The sequence below is a fragment of the Oryza glaberrima genome, chromosome 1 (genome assembly GCF_000147395.1).
Source record: "Oryza glaberrima chromosome 1, OglaRS2, whole genome shotgun sequence".
Lineage (NCBI taxonomy): Eukaryota > Viridiplantae > Streptophyta > Magnoliopsida > Poales > Poaceae > Oryza > Oryza glaberrima.
In genome coordinates this window covers 36,716,421-36,727,961 of record NC_068326.1, presented here as the reverse complement: position 1 = coordinate 36,727,961, position 11,541 = coordinate 36,716,421, and the positions used below count along the sequence as shown (strand labels likewise).

Sequence of the window (11,541 nt, the reverse complement as noted above, 5' to 3'; positions counted from 1 at the left end):
AGGTGTGACCTGTGAGGAGTGATAATGAAAGTGCTGGACGCTAGTATATCTAATACTCCAATCAAGGGGCCGGCAGGGTAGGCAAGAGCAATGGCTTTATGGCTGCACGGATTCAATTCAATCATACTAGTACTACTCATGTTAATGACCATGATGATCCCAACATTTGATCTGGTCTGACGAATCGGTTCATGTTGTTGTTTAATTTGCGACATGATCATTATGCTAATCAAGTCATTCATAAACATTACTCTAGTTTGTAATCTAGAACACCTATAGACCACTTTCTAATTTGGAAGAACTCAAGATTCCAAGGTGAGTTATGACATCTATTCATTTTCTATACTTTACATGTATATAGCTACATATTATCATAATCTGAATAACTTCGAAGAAGCCAAAGATTCTTAATATGATCGGGTTATGCCAGGACTAAAATACTCTGCCTCTCTCTTTGACAAGGTGTGTTGTTTTTCCTCCTTGCATTGGGTCCAGCTGAAAGGTAAAATCCCTCCCACTTAAAAACACTAGACTTTTGGGTATAAAAAAAGAGTGGTATCCAGGCTCGCCTCTTCGAGGGGCCTCCGCTCGTGGACAACCTCGCTCTGAGTCGCTGGTTTTTGGAATTCGACACCATCGACCGACATCGATTCATCTCAATCTTGAAGGGAGAGATCGACGATTCCAAATTCTTTTACCCCACTCAGCATGCCTAAGCGTCTACCTGAGATTGGACTCAAGGGTGGGTAAGACCCAGAGCGAGGTTGTCCACGAGTGGAGGCCCCTCGAAGAGGCGAGTCTGGATACCACTCGTTTTTTTAAGTACCCAAAAGTCTAGTGTTTTTAAGTGAGAGGAACAGTGTATCCGCCTCAGCTGGGCTAAGGGCTAAAATGGCTAATCAAAACCAGCTCTAGCTGGAAGATTTTGTTTGTTACCATGAGAGTATGAGACATGCATAGTAGGCAACCATGCAGGATCGCAGGCAAGCAAGTCGCGACGGAATTTTTGTCTCTTGCTGGAGCCCCGTTGCGTGCTGCCTGTTCTTGCGTTCTTGGCACGGGCGTTTGTTTGCTACCCCCAAGTTCCTCCTGCAACTCCCCTGTCGATCGGTGTCATCTGCTTTTGCGACGCGCCATAGCACATGGATGCGAGGAGGAAAAGGTGGTGCGTCCATGTGTTTTGTGGGTTAATGTTGATCAGCTCAGCTGCTTGTCTGTTTGACACAACCAAAAAACAAAGGGCAGAGAGAGAGAGAGAGAGGAGAGAGAGAACATAATTGTGTGGTTCTTTTTTTTTTCACCTAAACTTCTGCTATTGCGAGTAAGTGGTGTTTGAATCTCCTGAAGATGAAGATAAATATTAAGTGTTTCACGTAAAACGAAGTGATAATAACATGTGATCAATTGAGTTTTAATTATTATAAACTTGAAAAATTGATTAATCTGATATTTTAGAACAACTTTCATATAGAAAGTTTTCACACGAAACACATCGTTTAGCAGTTTGAAAAGCGTGCCACGAGTATCGAAAAGTTAATCTAACTTTTGTTGGAGAAAAGCCTAAGTAACATATGCCTTCACATTTTTGTTAGACCGACTTTCTGTTAGACGGTCTGGCCTCTCTGGAGCTTCATCATCCATGTGTATTTCAGTCTTTTTTAGATGGCAGTAGTATACAGTGGTTTATGATGTAGTACTAACTGCTACTCTGTTAGCATGTCATTGTCTGCACGCTGTTAATTTGAGATACTACTAGTAGTACTAATTACAGAGTGGGTGTACCCTGATGAAGTAGTACGTACTCTACCCATCAGCAGACAAAATGCAAGCAGACAGCAGCAGCTGCTTTGACAGCAGGGTGACTGGGTGACTCGCTGTCGCTGGTTGACAAATGGGCCTAATCTGGAAGTCACCTGCTGGGCCGAGTTAGTTGCTGGGCCTTTTTGAGGCCTGTATATGGGCACAGCCTGAACTGAACAAGCGATTCCTCGTCCGTTCGTTCCATTTTGCCGCCGGGCGCCGCCCGTATGCACCGTGAAGCGCCGCCGCAGCCAGCAGGAGCGTCTACTCACCGGCGCCGCCACTGCCGGTGCAGCTCGGCGCGATGTGGCGGCAGTGGCACCGAGGCTTCCGGATCGGGTGCTCGGAGGCCTCGCGCCGCATACGCAAGCAATGGCGGCGAGTGAGTGAGTAACTAATTAGGGCAGAAGTTAGATGAGAGATAGCCTCGTAGGAAACTTTTCATGACTCATGAGGTTAGACCTCACTTTAAAAACCCTACAAAACTTGTATGAATTGAGATATTTCTTAGGAATTTCATAGGATTCAATAGTTTTCAATCATTTATTTCAAAGGACCATATAAAAATATTTATGTTTTTTCTTCAAATCGAATAGGTTTTCACCTAGTGACCAACCCATCGCCTCGGCATTCATGATGCCCTTGCGAGATCGACAATTGATCTCCATGGCAACCATGGCAACTCCGCAAGTAAAATTTGCATTTTTGCAATGTTTTTCTACACGATGGGACTAGTTGTGTCCAAAGCTTCAAACCCACTGAAATCTGAATTACGTACTTGAGAAATATTAGGCAGTCATGTAATTCTCAGCAACTCAATGTAATACTCATATATATGACGGCATTACTGCAGAAGAATATGGTAAAAACAGAAGAATATAGCGTGGCTAATACTGAAACTTATAGCACATTAAGCACTCACATTGCCACAGGAACCACCAGTGACAATAGTACAAGATAAAAGGTCTTAATACTAGTTCCAACTACAGCCTGAACATGAGTAACTCTAGTTTCCCTCATTAGAGCCTCCAGATAGCTCGGTTACTCTATAGCTACGAGTTACTCCTAACTACCATTAGCCTACTCCCTACTGACTACATTATTACTACATTAGTTTCAGGAAGATCAAGCAGAGAGCATTACATGTCCCTGGAGACGGTCACCACCAGAGGTCCACATTCCATGCCATGGGTCATCTTGAGCCCCTTCACCACCTCCAGCATTGTCGGCCTCTTGAACGGCTCGTCGGCGGTGCAGTCCCGGGCGATGGCGAGCACGCGCGCCATCTGCTCCCGCCACACGCTTGAAACCGGCAAGCATGGGTCGAACAGCTCGTTCTGCTTACCGCGGGCGATCATCCACCGCACCCAGCCGACGAGGTTTCCACCCCCTTGCACCTCCTCCTGGCCTGTAGGTGGCCGTCCGGTGAGGAGCTCCAGCATGACGACGCCGAAGCTGTAGACGTCGCCTTTCGTGGTGGACTTCATTGTGAGGCCATACTCCGGAGGAATGTATCCAAATGTACCGGCAATGTCAGTGCTGACATGGGTCTCACAGGCACTGATGATCCTTGCAAGGCCGAAGTCAGAGACCCTCGGCTCGAAGTTCTCATCCAGTAGAATGTTGCTCGACTTCATGTCCCGGTGGATGATATGGGGCACAAAGCCATGATGCAGGAAGGCGAGCCCACGGGCTGAACCGAGGCAGATCTTGAGACGGTCCGGCCATCCAAGAGCTTCAAGTGCATCTGCTCGGTTTCTCAGCCACATCTCGAGGCTCCCATTCTCCATGTACTCGTAGATCAGGAATCGTTCATCGCCACAAACACAGTAGCCAAGTAGAGGGACGAGGTTTGGATGTTTCACCTTTCCAATTGTCTCCATCTCAGCTAGAAACTCACGGTCACCTTGGAACTGATGGCCACCATGGAGCCTCTTGATCGCGACTCTCCGGCCTTCAGGGAGCGCTGCCTTGTAGACAGTGCCAAATCCACCATCACCTATTATGTGCACCTTACTGAAGTTTTCTGTGGCTTTCAGAATATCATCCGCGGTGACCCTCAGAAGTGCATGCTCAAATGTTGCAAGATTGATACTCAGAGGTTCCCTTGACTTCTTTCCTAGCAGTTCATCAGTTGAGGTAGGCTCAACTGTAGCCTTGGCCTTACTGGCAGATTCAAAAGCCAAAGGCCTGCTTCTAACCAGCTTCCGTCTCAGATAAACAGCCAGAAGCACTAAAACAATGATGATGACGAATGTAAAGGCACAGATGGTAATTGCCCTTCGAACCCGATGATATGGATGCAATGCTTTATGATCAGTACCATTAGTAGAACAAATGCCTCCTGCAGCACAATCTGCCAAGCTGTACATGTCAATATAGTTACCTGAGAAGTTGGCAAATGAGAGGCCAAATATATTGCAGATTCCACAGGGTATGGCACCATAGAGATTGTTGCTCGACAGATCAAGATAATTCAAAGAACTGAGATCAGAAAGTGCTGAAGGCAACCTTCCAGTGAGGCTATTGTTGTGGATATCAAGAGTAGACAATTGTGTGAAGTTGGAGATAGACTCATCTAGGCTCCCTGAGAAATGGTTGCTGCTTGAATTGAAGAAGAGCAGTGTACTTGAGTATTCTTTGCCCTTGGGGCAAGAGAACTGGATATGCCCAGATAGGTGGTTGTTGCTGACATCCAGATGGTTTAGGTAATTGTTGCAGAGCAAAGACTGTGGTAGAGTGCCAGTGAGTGCATTGCTTGACAAGTCTAGCACTGCAATTTTGGGAAGGATTTGGCCTATCTTAGCAGGAATGGAGCCATCTAGGTGGTTATTGGACAGAATAAGGCCTTGCAATTGAACCAAAGGTCCAGACCATGGAAGCATTGGTCCAACAAATTCATTAAATGACAAGTTAATGGATGTAAGATTTGTTAGCTCGCCAAGCTCCACAGGAATGGTGCCATTCAGCAAATTGCCTTGGAGGTTGAGCACCATCACCATTGCACAGTTCTTTATAGATGTTGGGATCTGACCAGTCAATTGGTTGTATGACAGATCAAGAAGACCATGGTGCTGAAGAAACTCTGAGTCAGGGTGAGCCTCATTCTCAAATCCCACGCAAATCTCAGCAGGGATAGAACCAGACAGCTGGTTGGAAGACAAAATCAAGCTATCAAGCAATGTCAAGTGAGATATGGCACTTGGAATGTTCCCAGTCAGATTGTTATAGCTCAAGTCCAGCGTGGCAAGTTTTCTGCAGTTGAAAAGTGCTAGTGGAATGATCCCAGATAACCTATTGCCACGCAGGGATAGATTGGTCAGATTCCTTAGATCACCAACAGACTGAGGGATAGGCCCTTCGAGTAAGTTATTGTCTATATGCAACCTTTGCAATACAGAGAGTTTACCAATACTCTCAGGTATTGGGCCGGTAATTTCATTGTTACTGAGAGATATCTCTAGAAGGGTTTTTGACTCCCACAGCTCCGCAGGTAACATCCCTGCGAATTTGTTTTGTGACAACTCCAGAGTAACCAGGGGTAATTCTGCTAAATATCCTGGTACCTCCCCATGAATATGGTTGTCTAACAAGTTCAATTCAGTGAGGTTCGTGCACCCTTTAAATGCCTCATCAATAGTCCCAGTCAGATTGTTATGATGCAATAAGAGTGAATGCAAGGAGTTGGCTTGGCATATGTGAGAAGGTATAGAACCTGAGAGAAGGTTGGATTCTGCAGCGAAACTTAGCAGATGCTGCAATGGCAGCACTGGCAAAGGTCCACTGAATTTGTTCTGTCCCAACCTGATGGACCTTGCATTTTTCCATTTCTGAATCCAATCTGGGACACGACCCGATAGTTTATTTCCTTCCACAAAAAATGAGACAATAGCCTCCAAATCTGCAAATTCTTCAGGAATAGGTCCAATAAGGGCATTGAATGACAGGTTTATAACAGTAAGCTTCTTGCAATTCCCAAGTTCTTTTGGCATGTTCCCACTGAGCCCAGCATTCTTTGCAATCAGCTGTGTTAGATTGCCAAGCTCACCCATGGATGATGGGAGCTCAGCGTCAAAGTTGTTATCTGATATGTCAAGTTCTGTCAAGCTGCTGAGTCCACTGATTGACCAAGGTATTTTGCCTGTGAACTGACATTCCTCGAGATGAAGTAACTTAAGCTGCTTCAGACTACCAATCTCTTGTGGAATCCTTCCAGTGAGATCATTCTTTCCTAGAATCAGTAATTCCAGATTTTCCAGTTGACCAATCTCCCTAGGAATTGTTCCCTCAAAACTGTTTGATGATAGATCAAGTGTCAATAGGTTTGTCAACGAGGTTATTCCAGGGAATATTGATCCAGTTAGGTTATTCTGGCTAGCATCAAAGTGCAAGAGACAAGACAGGTTCCCAAAAGTTCCTGGTATAGATCCATTGAATGTGTTCATCTTAATGTCCAACAACTCCAGGTTCTTCAGGCTGCCCAGATCTGGTGGAAGGCTTCCGGAGATGGAATTCATGGATATAGATAGCTTAGTAAGGTGCTGCAGCTGAGCAATAGCAGGACTAAGTTGTCCTGACAAGGAGTTGTAGTCAAGCACCATTTCCTTCAGCATCTTCAGGTTATATAGTGAGATAGGTATTGGCCCAGTAAGCTCGTTATTGCTCAAGTCTAGGTACTGGAGATTCTGCAAATTTCCCAAAGCTTCCGGAAGCTCTCCGGAAAACCCACATCCACTGAAGTTGAGCCGAACAAGTGACTGGAATGCCCCAATGCATAATGGAAACGGAGCATAGAGTGGAACAGAGGACAAATCAATCGCCACAACATTATGTCCTATGCAAGTTATGCCTGACCAGCTGCATGGGGGAGTTTCCGGATCAAACCAGTTACGGAGAAAGCCTTTTCCTTCGGTGATTGAATCCCTCAGAGTGAACAGAGTACTTATATCACGTGATTCTGCCCAAGCAGAAATGGGGATGAAGCTCACTAGCAGGATGAAAAGCCAGAAACTATTGGATACCATTTCCACGTTATTCTTTTTGGGACTGTAACAATTATCTGCATGAAGAGGTTAACCATGTCAGTAGCTGCAAAAGAACCACATATCACCAAGTCTGGAAATTATTCAATTACGTTTACTGTAATTAGTCAACAAATGATACATTACTACTCTGCAGAACTAAAGATAATTTCACCCAAAAGTGGCAATCAGGTTTTGTTTGTTTTATGCCAGGATAGATGTCAAGGCCAAATTGCTGCTTTATATCCTGCAACAGATTAGAAGATTTGACAAACGTAGATTTTTAAAACTTGTCTATGCCTCCAAAGCACCAACAATGAGACATAATGGCAATCACAATAACAGTGACTTCCTTAGTAGTAGGGAAATTATGTTTATACCTTGAATCTCTTGGTTTTAAAACTTGAACATGTAATGGCCGAACTATAGATACAAACTGTCTACCAAGTTGAAGTTGGGCAAGGAAAGAAGACAGGAACAGTCGGTAATTTCCAATAATACACAGGAGAATTCTGTAACAGTATCATCTACTCTAAGAAGAAGGCAATTACCATAGAATACAGTAAGTAGTTGTATATGAATACCTTATAAGATGTAGCCTTGTAACTTCAAGTAGGATATAGATGACTGACAGATAAAACTGTGCAATACACATCCTGGAAAAAGGTTAATGCTATGTCATTATACAAAGATCAGATGGAAAATAATCAAAGAGTAGAGAACTTTTTTTTTTCATGAAATGAATTCGTTAGAGTTTTTTTTTTTTATGCAAAGAATTCGTTAGAGTTGATACCACTTCTCTCAAATGAGCAAGAGGTAATGCAAGATTCATGTAATTCATGCCAGGTGCACTACTGTAAGCTCTACGAACATTCAGCACAAAGGAAGAACTTCAATTTCATTACCTTCTGCAGTCTGAACCATTACGCCCTCTCAGAAATGCATCCTGAACAATTAGAAAAGAACAGGAACACTCAGCTTTCATGCGATTGTCAGCTCAAATGTACAAGAACATGAAACAAGCAAACCTATCCTACTTGAATCAACATGTAGTGGAAGGACTCGAAGCAATGCTGGTTGGGCAGTGTTTGGCAGTTGCCACTATAGCTCCAACAACTCCACAAGGATATACTAATACTATTATCTTGGTCTTAGCCCCCAAAAGAAACAACACCATCATAACAAAAACCAGGAACTGCTCTCTGATCAGCAAGAATAAAAGCAGAAGTTACGCAAACCACTCATCGTAAAGCCTAAAAACATGGAGATAGGATCAAGAAGCCCATGAAACATCCATCCACGATCCATCACAAGCACAAGAAAAGGTAGGAAAAGGCACTACAGTACAGTACGTGCTAGGAGTACAGCTTTATATCAAATCGGATGAAACAAAATCAACCAAACATCATAAAGACAGGCACAGGAAGACACACTACCCAGAGGCACAAGAAAGGCTACTCCCACACACATCCCCTTGTCCAGAACCTCGCTTCACCTACATGAGCCAGCAAGTGGTCACGTACCCATACGCAAGCTGAGCTGAACACTACTCCTACTGGAGTAGTGCCTACACTACACTACAGTACCACACCGCTGTAGATAAATGAAGACAAGCACGCATCAAATCATGCCTCACGCTCACAGGAATCTCTGAAGCCTCCGCCCAGGCTCTCTGAACTCCTGGCCTCTCTAGTCCTTACCAGTTTACTGTGCTGTTTTACTCCACAGTACAAACACGCTGCCGGGAGGCAGGGGAGGAACTGGACCACCATGAACGGCGATTGCTGCAAAGGCTCGACATTTCCAGGGGTCTAACTGATAAAATCCACAGGCATTTCTTGCTTGATACTAGTAGTGTATACCCAAGCTTAGAGCTAATCTCACGGAGCCGTCGTATTTACAAACGAAAAGTAATTTGTGAATAAAACTTTTACACGTGTGTTCTTAGCGATCTAAAAGCAAAGGCTAAAAAATAAACTTCGATGAAAAAACCTCAAAATCAGTTTCAAATTTTAGCTGATAAGTATAAGTATAAACGAAAAGACTAGCTGATAAGTATAAGTATAAGCGAAAAGACGAAGCGGAAATGCAAAGAGGAGATGAGGGTTAGAGTAACTTTTTTTATTATTTTGCAAGAATCTTTGCTCCAGTGAGATAGTAGTACTGTGACTTTGGAACAGAGTTGAGAAGGTGGATGTTTCTATGGTTCTCTGATTCTCTCCCTAGGATTTGGACCATCATTTGGGTTGTGATTAGTTTATGGGGGTCGTGTGGAGACTGACCAACCAAGTACAGTTACTCCTATTATTAAATTCTCAGAAGCTGCATTTATCAAACCAGTAGCACTGCACTAGTAGCAGAACTAACCAAAGAGCAGTGAGCCATAACTCTAGTGCTGCAAAAGAGGCGATCACCAGCGGGGTGGGTAGCCCGAGACAGCACGGCGGGATTGAGCCCACGGGGCCCGGAATTCCGGAGGTCACAGAAAAAGGAACACCCAATCTATCCAGGAAAAGTATGAGCTGGAGTAGCAAACAAGATGAACTGGAAGACGATCCATCGATGCATTGCAAGGTGTTACCTTGAGCAGAAGCCCACACACATTGTGTGAGATTTAACAACACGAGAGTAATCTCTTCAGAACAGATTAGAGACTAATTAGAGAGAGAAGAAGCAATCTGGCAATGGACACTGAAAAAAAAAACATCACCCGAACAGAACATGGAAGGGAAGGGAGGAGAAGACCGACGCATGCTGCTTACTTACTCGCGATGCTCGTCGCCGGGGATCGTCGCGTCGTCGAAGGCGCCGCGCGCTCCTCCGCGAGACGACGGGCTGGGCAACGCGCAAGCACACGATCAGCGGCTCGGCTCAGCGCGTGGTGGAAGGGAGGAGGACAGAAAACAAACCAAACATGGAGACGAGGGGAGGACGTGGGGATCTGACCTGCTCGCTCGGCTGGATGGGTACGACGGCGTGGTCTCGCCGGCGGCGAGCGGGCGGCGGCGCCGTGCTCCTGCTGCTGGGGTTCGTGAGTTTGTCAGGGGGCGGGCACGAGGGAGACGTGAGGAGCAGCAGGTGGGCGACGAGAGAGAGAGAGAGAGGCGGTGTTGTGTGGCCTGTGGGGGTCTTGAGGAAGAAAATGCTTTGTGCTTTTTTTTCTCGTCTGGCTCTTTTGGCTCTTTTCGAGTTTGCTTCTGGGATTCAACTCGGAGTGGACTGGAGTTGGGGCCTGGGGGAGTATCTAGGGAAGAAAGGGGAAATGTTTGTCTGCGAGGGTTTATGGTATGGGTTTTTGTTTTGTTTCTATACTACTAGTAATGTCTTCGTTCCATAATAATTTTTTAATTTAAATTTATTTCAAAATAATTGTCCTAATAAAGTATTAATTGTCACATCAATCACTTACTACCTAAGTCCCAAAATAGTTGTAATTTTATATTGTTTAGCATAAGATTTGAGAAGAAAGACTATGGTGGCCCTCATTAAATGGTGTTTATGTGAGAGTGGGAAGATGGTTGAGGGTAAAATAGGGAGAAATTTTAATTAGAGATGATTGATGGGCCAATTAATACTCTAGAATTATAATTTTTTGGACAAATTTTGAATCCTAGAAATACAATTATTTTGGGACGGAGTTAGTATCATTCAAATTTATTTCTATTTTATCCTCAATTACCCTTTTACTCTTACCTACTCCCTATGTCAAAAAAAGGCGATTTTTAGTGAGGAGAGTTTATCCAAAAAAAACCCGACTTATACACAGAAAACCAGAAATAATCACGCTACTAACTACTCTGAGTGACATCATAATTTTTTATCTTAAACCTTAATATATGCTAAACAATTTAGAATTAAGATTATTTTAGGACGGAGGTAGTAAGTATGATTTATTCGAAAGGAAAAAAAGAATTTAATACTACTATTATACTAAAGTCATGGAGTATGTAACAACATACACGAATTTTTTTGTGGGAAATTATTAAAACAGCGTGATATAAGCTTTTGTTCGTTCTGAAGGCATAAAATATAGTCAAAGTCCAAAACGCAATGTGTATATAATTCAGCCACTTCAGCTGCACACGTACACAAGAAAATCTTATTCTTATCGATGTACTCCCTATGTCCCAGAATATAAGTATGAGTGACTTTAAATGAATGGGACACATATTATTATTGTGAATCAGGACAAAGAGTTTTGTCCAAATTTATAGTAGTGTCTCGTCCATCCAAAATCCATATTTTAGAACGGATAAAGTAGTACATTTTGTGATCATGTTTGGTGGAGTTTTTTTAAGGGATGTTTGGTGGAGTTAAAAGCAAAGAGTAATGCTATATTCGAGAGGTGGGTTTATTAATAAATAATTAATTAAGAATTAGTTAAAAACTGAAAAATAGAATAATATTTTTAAAGCAATATTCATATAGATTTTTTTAAAAAAAACATACCATCCAATAGTTTGAAAAGCGTGCATATGAAAAATGAATGATGTGAGTTGGAAAAGTGAACAAATAAACTCAGCCTAAATTTTAGGTAACCCTCAGTTTACTATTAAAAATATTGCGACCATTAAGATTCTCGGAGATTATCCGAGTGGTTGCATTATAACAAATTCACTTATCTGAGATTTGACAACCAAGTGAACAGTTGATCGGTACTCCATCTTAGGAGTACTAGCAAACGTTTAACAGTGGAGTAACACCAAAAATCTCCTGGTAA

The 11,541-nt window shown here is 43.2% G+C and overlaps 1 protein-coding gene across 3 annotated transcripts; it reads right to left on the bottom strand.

The window, feature by feature from the left end:
- Positions 1-2,691: 2,691 nt before the first annotated feature.
- Positions 2,692-10,002, bottom strand: LOC127780829 (leucine-rich repeat receptor protein kinase MSP1). Of its 3 annotated transcripts, none has more exons than XM_052307810.1 (5): positions 9,768-10,002; positions 9,584-9,656; positions 7,727-7,767; positions 7,406-7,477; positions 2,692-6,859 (listed from the first exon to the last, which is right to left on the bottom strand). In XM_052307810.1, the coding sequence occupies exon 5, from the start codon at positions 6,822-6,824 to the stop codon at positions 2,940-2,942; it is 3,885 nt and encodes a 1,294-aa protein (XP_052163770.1). In that variant the 5' UTR covers positions 6,825-6,859; positions 7,406-7,477; positions 7,727-7,767; positions 9,584-9,656; positions 9,768-10,002; the 3' UTR covers positions 2,692-2,939. The 3 variants fall into 3 exon arrangements, with proteins under 3 accessions (XP_052163770.1, XP_052163763.1, XP_052163778.1); XM_052307803.1 differs by having other exon boundaries at positions 9,588-9,656; XM_052307818.1 differs by lacking the exons at positions 9,584-9,656; positions 9,768-10,002 and adding an exon at positions 7,859-9,493.
- Between the last annotated feature and the right edge of the window lie 1,539 nt (positions 10,003-11,541).